Here is a 12487-nt window from a genome sequence, read left to right on the forward strand (position 1 = left end):
GCCCCTGTTGGCTGTAGATGTTGATATGGTCAGACTGTGAACCTCAACGGCGTCTCTTAACTTCTGGTTATGAATTGAAGGCTGAAGCATCTCAACAGCGCTTGTTCTAAAAATTATGGATGGAATGCCGAAACATTTTTAGAGCTATTATAGCGAGACACATTTTCTGCACGCTGAAGAGAAAAAACACACTGGAAGTAGAGACTATAATCGCTTTCTATTTCACTACCACATTTGCTCGTAATCTTCAGGTAACGAAGAGCCGAAAGAGGTCCTTCCGAAAAATCCCCCGTTAATTGGAAACTGGAGAGAGCCGCCGTGTTTACCGTCCTCTGCCGATCCCGTCGTCTGCGCCGCACCGGGCTCATTTACCAGGTCCATTTACCGGGCGCCGGCCGCGGACCGACGCCAAGTTTTTAGCGCCACACTCGTTTAACGCCGGAATGAAATTTTCGCGCGCCCGATGGCGGCCATCGATTGGCGGAATTTGGCGCGCCGATCGCCCCCCGCGGCGGGAATTTGGCGCGCAGATCGGCCGTCGGAGGAATTCGGGCTGACGCGGATGGTGCCGCCGACGCTGTGACCAGCGAGGGGATCGTGAAGCACGGAGCACGCCCGGAAATTGCCGGCTGCGCCCGTCCATGGACAGTTTCGGGCGCCGCTGCACGTCGGCCGTCCGCCGCTGCACGTCGGCCGTCGGCCGCGATGGACCCCGGGAGGGGAGGGTTAGATTGAACGAGCTGCTGAGGAGCCCCAGCCGAGCCGATGGCCGCCGTCCTGCGGCGACTGGACTGGTGTGCGTGGGCGCTGGCTGGTCTGTCATACTCATGACATTACTTACATCTCAGGCGTCGGTTTTTCATTATTTTTATTTTGTAATTTACCATTTAAATATTACGACTAAAAATATTTCTTTTTCATTTTAGTTACACAAATTAGGCATAGGTATAATGAAAAAAAATGATATCATGTATAGCATCAAATATTGTCTTTTTCCCATTTTGAGTTCACAGCGTAAATTATCATTTTTCAAACATGATATTGATGTGCATATTTCTGGAAGTCAGTCCCGTCATTTGATAAATCACTTAGGACGATTAGGAGTCGTCAGGGAACGACTTCCCAAAACCACCTCTAATTACTTGTGATTCCAGTAATCTCCCATTGGCGTTATCGATCGGTCGGCCGATGATCCCGGCGCTCCCTGCCCCACCTATGAGCTCGACGTTCAGGCCACTAAGGTCATAGCCGTGGCACATTTTACAGCTTTCAAACCGTTTGGGAAAAAAACGTCTGACAGCGACGTCATCAGCGTCTGAATCCTCCGCTCTGGGATGCCCGAGGGAGGTTCCCATTAAGAAGTCTTTTGCAAAAATGACGGTTCCTACAGAAGTTAGCGAGCTTTCGTCTCTAATGACCAGTATTGTTCGCTGGTGTTAGCATCCAACGGGAGGTCGGAAGGCCCGTCAGAGAAAAACAGCTGAGAAACGTGATTGATGATGAGCGAAATGTAGGGAGAGAGAGAGAGAGAGAGAGAGAGAGAGAGAGAGAGAGAGAGAGAGAGAGAGAGAGAGAGAGAGAGAGAGGGAGGGAGAGAGAGAGAGCGAAAGAGAGAGAGAAGGGTGAGGGAGAGGGAGAGTGAGAGTGAGAGGTAGAGAGATTTAGAGAGATTTAGAGAGGGAGAGAGAGAGAGAGAGAGAGAGAGAGAGAGAGAGAGAGAGAGAGAGAGAGAGAGAGAGAGAGAGAGAGAGAGAGAGGGAGGAAGTAAGAGAGAGAGAGAGAGAGAAAGAGGGAGGAAGAGAGAGAGAGAGAGAGAGAGAGACAGAGAGAGAGAGAGAGAGAGAGAGAGAGAGAGCGCGAAAGAGAGAGAGAGAAAATGGTGAGGGAGAGTGAGAGTGAGAGTGAGAGGTAGAGATATTTAGAGAGAGAGAGAGAGAGAGAGAGAGAGAGAGAGAGAGAGAGAGAGAGAGAGAGAGAGAGAGAGAGAGAGAGAGAGAGAGAGAGAGAGAGGGAGACAAGACGGAGGTCGTGAAATCATACTACATCAACAGTTGCACCTCCTTTCCCTAATGATTCTTTCGCTCTCCGTCCCGTTTTTAACTCACGAGTCTGTCACTGTTAACCCGCGAGTTGCTGGGGGGGGGGGGGGCGTTAAACGCCCCCACTTTTTTCGCCGGGCCATAGCATAAAAACGGCGCGCCGCAGGCGCGCCAAATTTTGGGTACCTGTAGGGAATTGATTGAAGTTTATTGTGACGAAGTTTCAAAAAAATCGGTCGGAAAAATTTTGAGATATCGAGGTTTTAGTGACGTCATGATTTCTGAGTTTTCGACCAAAAACGGCATATGTTCAAAAAATCATATAAAATCACAGAATAGACATACAGACATGCCGTAAACACCATTAGACTGCCAATACCATGAACAATCAAATGGCTATCTTCGATTATTGATTATCGTTCCGCATTTCCCAAATTCTTGAACTGAAACTTGGCAATCTCTCGTGACTACTTGACGACCATGATACATGCATTTCTTAAATTGAACTTTTTGAGCCAAACACGTACACATATGATAAAATGAATGTCACCATCGTGTTCTACGCCCCGAATTACCCATAAAACATGTGTCACGGGCTGCGAATATCAGTTTTGATTTTCGGGGATATGTGCCTACCCGGTTGACCTGACCTTGACCCTGACCTATGCTTGACTGACCCCTACATGGAGCTGACACTCTTGTAGGCCTTATATGATGGATTGTGCACCGTTTTGACAGAGTTTATGACGAGAGGCGCCCATTGCGAAGTCCTGAAGTCCATGCTACTGAAAGCCCGATTTCAGGTGTTTGACCTGACCTTGACCCGACCTGTGACCTCAAAATTCAACTTTAAAGTACTCATCTGAAGCGTCTCGTCGCGTTCTTTCGTTTGCCGCCTCGTGCGTTTCGCTGCGCCTATTGGTTCTCGAGTTATCGGCTGGGGGCGTTTAACGCCCCCCCCCCCCCCAGCAAACGGTGGGTGGCGAAATACCCCAGCAACTGCCGGGTTAACAGTTCATCCGGTTGCCTTGTCAATGTCGCTGTCTGAAGACTTTGTGCCCGCTGAGTGTTGTCTGCTGGCTGCAGACGCTGTGACCGTCCTCTGACTGTGGTTGTAACTATGTGCCAGCTGTCTGTCGTCTGTGTCGCTGTCTACAGACGCTGCGACAGGCCTCTGACTGTTGTCCGTATCGCTGACGGTTGACTGCCGCTGTCTCGGCAGACGCTGTGCCAGTCCTCTGACTGTTGTCTGCCGCTGTCTCGGCAGACGCTGTGCTCGGCTGCTGACTGTTGACTGCCGCTGTCTCTGCAGACGCTGTGCCAGTCCGCTGACGGTTGACTGCCGCTGTCTGCAGACGCTGTGCCCGGCGGTCGCTCTCTGTTGTCTGGACACAGAGTGTCTGTACCGCTGACTGTTGACTGCTTCTGTCTCGGCAGACGCTGTGCCAGTCCTCTCACTGTTGTCTGCCGCTGTCTCGGCAGACGCTGTGCCCGGCCGCTGACTGTTGTTTGTATCGCCGCTGTGCCGGGCCGCTGACTGTCTGTGCCGCTGACTGTTGACTGCTTCTGTCTCGGCAGACGCTGTGCCAGTCCTCTGACTATCTGCCGCTGTCTCTGCAGACGCTGTGCTCGGGGCCGGCGGCTCCGATGAACCTGGAGCCCCGCCGGCTGCTGCGCTCTGGCTGCTGCGCCGGCGAGCCCAGCTGCTGGGCTGACCTGGCCATGACCTCCGCCGACCGGGTGCCGCTTGTGGTCGGCTCCAGCGACTCAGGAGACGAGACCAGCGAGAGGGGCCGGCGGCGGCGCCAGCGGCGGCTGCGGCGCCGCCGGCAGCGGCCGGCCGGCGCGGCGCCCTACAGCCTCTCGCCGTCGGGCGCGACGTCCGCCGACCAGCCGCCCACCTCGCTGGTGCAGATCCAGGTGCGCCGGTGCTCGCGGGTGGGCCGGCCGTCGCTGGCCGCCTCGGAGGGCGCCCGCAGCACGCCTGACCTGCACGTGGACCTGTCGGACGGCGGCGGATCGCCCACCCGCGGCTGGACCTCGCCTGGAGGTCACCTGAGGGCGGGCACTCCGCCCGAGAGGGGCAACCGCCGCCTGGAAGGGCCGCACCACTCCCGGTCACAGTCGTGCCGCGCGCCGCGCAAAGCAGGTGAGGCATACACAGGGGCACGTCTGCACTGTTATCACAGCGAAGTTCGCATAGCGGACATCAAGTTAAACGGCTTCATCAAAGTCAATCACTCTCGGTACGGCAGTTCAGTTTAGTAGATCATCGAGCTGGCGGCGGTGAGCGGGCGGGTGTGGTTCGTTCTGGCGCTCGATAAATGAGACTCCTGGGTCCTGACGATAAGGCGGCTGATGGAGGCAGTGTCGGGCAGTTGGAGTCAGTTGAGTGGAACGGATCTTGTCCGTTTTTATGACCACGCTAAACTTTAGCGTCAAAAGTCTCCCTTTACCCGGAATCAACCGATCGGACGACGCTAGAGGTCACTTCGGGACTCGCGTGATTTAAACTCTGATCAGCCCAGACCCGGGGTCTCGACTATACTCGTATGTGTTTAAAAAAAAAAATCGAGCTAGTTTTTAACAGCAACAATGACAGGCTGTATAATTTAATTTAAAGCCATCTATTATTGACGGAAAAATGAACCGTTCACGCAACGATCTGGCTCCAGATCGAAGGAGCCCATTTATAATCAGGGCTGCTTCCGCTCAGCATGCCGATCACCCACAGAAACGGATCTGAGAACAACCATGCTGAAGCGCTATAGTCTTGGGCAAAAAGGCAAGAAAAAGCATGCCACTTACTCGGAAGACTCGCCTTTCTTGTGTGAATACCAAGCCACACAAACTAAGCGATATCTTAGCCTTGATATCCGTCATTCTCTTTGAGCCTTCTGTAGAGACGGCCACCGCTGCCGCCTGCCACCGAGAAGACGATGGTCGTGCCGTCGGCGCATTGCCCAGACTATACCAGCAGGCTTCGTGGCACCGTCGCCCGCAGCACGCCGGGTGCGCGGTCCAGAACGATTCGCAGGACTATACTAATGGTGATGGAAAGCAAGCAAGGTTTAGCTGACCGAGTTTCGAGCTGCGGCGCGAGCAAGAAAGCCACATGACCGTCTGACTGACCGTCTCCAACTGTCTCCAACTGACCGCATGGCCCCTGGAGGAAGGACCGAGTGGAGTTGTGAAGATGTGAGAGTGTGAGCGCACCATTAGATTCTCCTGACGTTGCTGAACCAAAGCTATCAAATCAGAGACTAATCAAAGTTAAAGTGACTTTTGAGGACAGGAGTGAGGCCAGAGAATGTTCAGCCCTAAATGATAGCGAAGGCCATCCGCGATGGAATCACTCTCGACAGTCGACACTTTCTTCCGAGTGATTCAACAATTGTGTGCCCCACACCGAGCAAAACATTCGCCTGGACGGCAAGGAAGTCACTTGTGAACACGTATGTGTGCAGAGCACGTGTCTTGGCTGAAAATGGGACAAGGATCGACATGTTCACAACAAACTCAAAGCCCATTGTCCAAGCTATATGTGGTGCGATAAGATGGTGGATAGCATGTACTTTGAGTTTGCATTGTTTTTACAACATTCACAAATTATGTACATATGCGCTAGCATGAAGACCGTTTGTCCGAAGGCGAAAGAAAAAAGACAGAGGTGGGTGTTTTACGTTTTTCCAAGGCGCGATGTCGGTTGCAGACATTTCATTAAAAGTAGATGCCGCTCCCAAAGAAGGCGCCGAATGTGGAGTTCTGCTGACTGTGTAACAGCCGCGGCACGCCGTGGGCTGTTAAACATTGACGACTCGGAGGCTCGATGGTGACATTAGAGCGATAACACTGCTCGGCCCCCGGCCCGAACCATACCAACCACGGCGACCAGGGCGAGTGTCGTTGGCTGACTGGCCACAAAACGACACTCGCGTCCGCCGCCACACAAAGACATGTCCACAGCGAGGCACATCGCCGCACAGTCTATTTGTACCTGTCACGGTACTCAGCCTATTGTCGGAAAACGGTGCTTTGATACGCTGTATCGAAATCACCATTGACAGTGGGCCGCTGGCAATAGGGGTGCGTACTGCGTAGGTATACAATCTTGCCAGCATGTCAAGAATATCAGATTCGTACGCAAACTGATGTGTTCTTTTGATGATGGCCCTTATTCTTTTCTCAATACTCTACCAATAACATGTGCTCTTTAATAATTTGTCGTCATAGGTATGTACTTGTGCGCTAATTCACCATTGTAGTGTACCTACTTGTTGCAGCAAGAAGCGTAATTTAGGAGTGGTAGCCCTGATGATCGAAACCAAATGGAAAATAAAATTGCTTATTTGGAAAATTCCTTATTTGGAAAATTCATTACCTATTTGGAAAATTCCTTATTTGGAAAATTCTTTTTTTTTGGAAAAAGAGGACCAGCGTGAGAGAGAGGGAAAAGGAAGGGAGGAAGGAAGGAAGGAAGGATGGGGAAAGGGAGAATGGAGGGACAGAATGACAGAGTTGAGAGGAGGAGGTAGGAAGAAGGGAAGAGAAGGTCACTGCTACTGAGCAGTGAAATAGTTAGGACAAGAAACGACATGAGCCCAGCCCTAAAACTGAAGAGCTCCAACCAATATCTTTTGATATTATGCAAAGAGAATTATGCTAAGACTGCGCACAGTCACACTACGATGATGAACACTAACACAGCTAAAAAATAATACATAGTCACTAACGATCGCTTTTGTGATAAACCGAGGTAATTTAACGGTGACATTTGTTTACCTAGGTGGGTAATTTCCATCAAGGTAGCCATAACCGCCACGCAATATGCTGTAAATGTCTTGGGCTTTCTTTGCGCCGGAGGGCATTGTCTGACAATAAAGGCGGTGCGGCCGCGGCCCGCACACATCACCACCCATGTCATTGGACGGACGCATGGCGGGACCCGCGGCCTGACGACTCCCCAGCCGCGCCGGCCCCGCAGTCCCGCCCGCGGCTCCAGCGGCGCCAGTGTGGGACTGTCGTCCGTGGACCTTCCACGGAACGAAGTTGTTCCACCAGCTGAGCCCCTGTAATGGATAGTTGATATGGTAACTCACCTCAAACAGCCTAACGGGGCGCCGGTGCTGACGCAACACTTACGACCGGCTTTACCGCGCGGCACGACGCGTCACGAAATCCGGCGCCCGGGCGCCGTGACAGGTCGGCCGGTGCCGTGTCGACGGCGACGGGCGACATGCCGTTCTCATCGCTGCCGTCGCGGCCCGTGTAACCTGTTCGCTGCGGGGTCGGGGCAGACTGATAAATCACACGCGGCGCTGTGCGGCTGCCGTCTGACACGGCGCGGATCGATGGCCGCTGCCGCTCGCTCCACTGACTCGGTGGCGGGCCGCGTATACCGCCGCCGGCGTCACGGGCCGCGGCCGCCGCGAATCGATGTGCTCGTCACAAGTTGAACGGCGCCACAGCCGCACCCACATGGTCCGCCGCGGGACGGGCGTCGGTCACGGCTCCTGCGCGCGGGAGGGATGGCACGCTCCAGGGCTGCCCTCGGGGCGATATGGACGCCCGTCTCCAATCCGCTGTCAATTTTTACCTGCTGTTTGCTGTCATTTTCTCTGCTGATGTCTGATGGGGGCTCTGAAAAATGTACACACACTCATTGAGGTAGGAATATTGAGAGGGGGTAACCTTGATGCCAAGCAACTCGATACATCGATCACTAGATTTTCATATAATGAGGTGGGATGACAACCCCATAGGCACACGGTGGTCACGACTGCATGCCTTCTGCTAGCGGTATCATTTATTGATTCCGCCGAACGCTATCAATCAGTCGATTACGCTCCATCTTCAAGACGAGTTCACATACTAATGATCCTTTAAATTGCCTGTCATGTTAAGCCAAGCCACAAAGAAGACAGATTGGCTGCCTCTAAATATATTGACGTTTTAATATCATTAGAGTTTTGTGTTACTTTTTTAAATTAAGTAATTATTGCATAAGCCAATGCTAACTTCAAACGTCCAATTCCGGACGAGCGTCACTGCATATTGATCGGGGATGATAAAATCAAAATAAAAACACATGACCTTTACTCGTCATGCAGTATAAGTTCAATTACCAAGCTTTGTTATAATTCAGCCAACAGGCCTTTTGGGAATGCATACTGAATGAATCGCTGCCGTACATGCAGTGAATGAACTTTCAATTTTGGTAATCTTTGTTCAATTCTGGTTTCCGTAAGAGCGCTCACAATGTTACCTATCGTTTTCAGTCATTTTTAATTGGCTGCTATGCCCAGTGTCCACAAGGATCATGGAAATATGGAACAAGAATCCATTGGTCTCAGTCGTCTTCGAAAATTGGCCATCAAACCAAACCAATTGACCGCACAGTGCGTCATCTGACCAGGCAGGAGACGCAATGAGCCAGCCCACGTGCAATGTTCGCAGGTGGGCTACATAGCAGGTCACCACAGTCACTGCCCACTGGTAGCCCCAGCGGCCGGTCAGCGGTATAGCACCAGCAGCAGTGTGCAGCCGCATTCCAGGGTCTATTTGGGGGAAATGCACCGTTTTACGACTCGTCCCCCTAGTGCTGCAACGAGTACCAAGCTGCCACTTAGTCCGTACTGCGGCGGTGGTTAGCAGGCGCGGTGTGCACCTTTTCCAGGCTTTGTTTTGATATTCCCATCACGCTACATACACGAATTCTCACTCGTACTGGCGCCGTGCTCCTCACACCTGACACCGTACCTACATACGTTGGTGGAGGCGAAATTGAAAATCGATTTTTGCAGCTAACTACTTATATTTTTTTCCATTTTGATCATAGCTGAAGGTGTGAAAAGCGGGCTATATCCCATTTCTATGAATGAGCAAACAACAAACATGGTTGTACAGAACACAATCCATTTGATGCATGGGCACTGGACGCAGGACAGCTATGCATAAGAGCTCATTGCGTGTCATCCGTTATGTAGTCCCCAATAAGCCGCCATTGGACCCTCCTTCTGGCAATCATTTTGACATGAACGGTGCTATTATCAGCCAAGTTGCGCACTCCCTGGGGGCGCGAGAAGGTAATGTTTTGTGTGGCCGACCGCTCCCTTTGATTGGAACTGGGCCGCCCGTGCACGCTATGGTCAGCTTGTGATAGAAAAACTGAGAACGAAACATCGTGTAACAACCGGTGTTTGGGCGCCGTGTGACTCGGCTCGGAACACTTCTCCTCTGTTGAGGAATCAAGACATCCGAAGGATGAACAAATTATTGGTCTCGTGATTCTAAATACAAATATACAAAATGACGATCTGTCTTACATTATCCTCCCGTTTCAGCAATGCAGTAATTTGCTCCCAGCACAGACAGTCGCTGCGCCGTCTCGCCGCCCGCCCTCCGCCCCGCGTCAGTTGGGTACAGCGCTGCCACAGTGGGGCCGCTCTTCATAACTCGGGCTTATTGGAGTGGCCAGTCGGCACGCCCGCGGCAGGCCTTACCCCCACATATGGACGGCAATTCCGGGGTAATACCGCGCTACTAATAGAGTCACCGCGGCGGCGACCGTATAGCAGTAGGTACATATGTACTCACCAGCCGGGGACTACCTTGACGCGATATTGTGATAAAGACACGTAAATACGCATACTGTTCGTACAATCACATCGATGGCATAGATCGCATTAAACGGCTTCTGTAATTAAACGCAGCGCCATTATTATATTTTTTTGCTACGTAATTCAAATTGTATTCAGTGCTTCATGAGGCGAACAGTGATAAATCGGAGGGGCATTCAGATGACATATTTTGTCAAAAATCGTGGCTTCATCTTGATTTGGTTTTCATTCAGCCTTTTTCATAATAACGAATACAAATTTGATCTACTCAAACTTTCCAAATGACTGCCCATTCCATCACGATGATGCTCGTTTTGTGCATGTCACTTTGACACTGACCGCATCCTGTGTGGATAGATTATACCTGATTTATTGACGTTGATCCATTATCCAAGCGTGGGTTGATGCGAAGCTCGAAGCGCTAAGCTGGAAAGAAGTTAATTTTGTAATTTTCGTTTTTTTCTTAAATATACTTTCTTTGTTCCAGCCACTTTGCTAGTCAGTATTCTGGTCTTTGTGTCTTATGCCACTTTATGACCCGGTGACAGGCCACATGTCGAGTATCCGGCCAATAGACCAGCTACGCACTTCATAGATTATCATCAGAGCACTCGACGATCTCGACGATAAGCAAACCACCTAACGACCCCAGACTAGACGACTCTACTACCCTGGACCACAGAAGGATCATCTTATAGGACCGTGGACTATCACCAGAGCACCTGACAGCCCCTAGACTAGACCACTTTACGACCCCGGAACAGCGCCATACCATTAATTCAACGAATGACTGCCTCTGCGCGCCACCAAATTACTTGATCAGTGACCGGTGACCGGTGACGAGTGACCAGTGACCAGTGGCCAGTGACCAGTGACCATCTCTCCTCGTCGCCAGTTTAACCCTCGCCGGCCGAGGGGGGGGGGGGGCGGGTGCCGCCCCCCCCCCATAGTTCGCGATAGCTCCGAACACGCTGGCGATAGAAAGCTGAAACTTGGCATACCTGACCTTTGATTCAAGCCAGATCTTTTGATACCAACTGCATTTTTGGGTCAGGTCAGGTCACTGACCTATGACGTCATAAGTGAACCTCTGCACGGTCTTCAGAAGTCGCAACTTCGCAACGCCCTCACTGCCAGAGGAGATGTCACAGGGAAATGAAACTTGCAGGATCTAGTATCCATTATGAGTCCCACAACTTGTATATCTCGGATTTTTCCTTAAGGTCATATGAGGTCAGGTCATTTTCGTGACCTCACCATTATAAGTCAATGGGGAAAAATGAAAACTGCTATTCTGGCGCCGGGAACGATCTCCAACTATCTCAAGCACACAGAATCGTGTTTTGATGCACTCCTTGCAAGGTTACATGCGTCACTTTTGCAATGTTGACCTTACGTGACGTCATTTATGACGTCATCAAGTTCATATTAGTTTTTCGTCAATAACTCTTGATCAAATTGAGCTAGCGAGTCGGGAAAGCCACCAATGGACTCAGGAAGACCTGCCGAATCGAATGATATGCGACATGACCTCTTTCGACCAACTTCGTGACCTGGGGGTGCTGACCTGACCTTGACCTGAGGTCAACACCCCAAGTTGACCTGACCCGGACAAAAAGTTTATCATTCGACGCGCCTGAGCGAGCCGAACACGATGCTGCCAAAATCGCGGCTCTGCGGCCGTTTTTTGCGAAGTTATTCACCAAAAACTGAACCGTACCTTGGGGCACTTGACCTGACCTCAGAGGTCACCGGTTGACCTAGGACCTTAAAATCGGGTGCCAATATCTGCGTCTCGTAACGGCGCACACGCTCGTTTTTTCAGCGACGCGCTAGCTCCACCAGGGGCGAAACGGCGAGGGGGGGGGGGGTCGTACCCGCCCCCACCCCTCGGCCGGCACGTATGTAGAAAACCAATAGGTCCGGCGAGGGTTAACCCTCGCCCGTATTGGTGTTTTTCCAGCCGCGAACGTATAAGGGGGTGGGAGTCCGTTGGACCCACCCTTGCCGTTTCGCCCCTGATCGAGCTAGAGCTTCGCGGAAAAAAACGAGCGTATTGCCCGTGACGAGAGGAAGCCGATGATACCCAATTTTAAGGTCCTAGGTCATCGGTTGACCTTCCAGGTCAGGTCAATGACCCAAAAGTCGGGAAAATCGGGACCTGTTAGAGAGTCGTAAAGCGTGGCTGCTATGGGTTTTTTTCCGGGGTGCTGATCACGAATATCATGTTAGTTTTGATCACAGATGATGTCTTCATGCATTTAGGCCAGGTTGGATCAGGTCAGGTCAGTTCAACCAGTTTCGTAGTAGGTGGCAACCGCCTCTGACAGCTTCGTAACATGTTACGAAGGCACCAAAACTATTTCGTAAATTTTCATATGGTTGCTAAATTCGAATTCAGCTCCAAAAACTGGCCTAGAAACATGTAAAACTCGAAAAAGGGAACCGAGGTCATCAAAGGTCAATGACCTGACCTGACCTTCCGGTGACCTTGACACCCACCCTAATGCATGGGAGCAACATCATATCCCATGTTTGAACGTTTAAAACCACGAAAAGACTGCAAACGCGCGGCTAATGCGAGCCGACATACGCCGAATCGCGATTCCGGCCAAACATGGTCTCGAAAAGTAGTTCACAGGTCAAAGGTCATTAGGGTCAGGGTCATGAAAATTTCAGGATAGGTGTAAAATTGAGTAACGCGAGGGTACCGAAAGTTTCGTCGCGATCGGCCGATTTTTCCGCAAGTTATTCGCGAAAAACCAAGGGGGGGGGTTCGTTCGACCCCCCCCCTATACGGGCGAGGGTTAAGTAATTTAATAACCAGCT

The 12487-nt window shown here is 51.4% G+C and overlaps 1 protein-coding gene across 1 annotated transcript in view; it reads left to right on the forward strand.

Annotated features, from left to right (window-relative positions):
• LOC122363267 overlaps nt 1-12487 on the forward strand; it is a gene marked incomplete at its 3' end in the record, with an annotated part of 58873 nt that overhangs the window by 17251 nt on the left and 29135 nt on the right. The window contains exon 3 of the mRNA XM_043332319.1: nt 3618-4188. Coding sequence (XP_043188254.1) covers nt 3618-4188 — 571 coding nt within the window. The remainder of the gene's footprint in view (nt 1-3617; nt 4189-12487) is intronic.

The sequence above is a fragment of the Amphibalanus amphitrite genome, unplaced genomic scaffold, assembly GCF_019059575.1.
Source record: "Amphibalanus amphitrite isolate SeventyFive unplaced genomic scaffold, NRLGWU_Aamphi_draft 000612F_arrow, whole genome shotgun sequence".
In the NCBI taxonomy this organism is placed as follows: domain Eukaryota; kingdom Metazoa; phylum Arthropoda; class Thecostraca; order Balanomorpha; family Balanidae; genus Amphibalanus; species Amphibalanus amphitrite.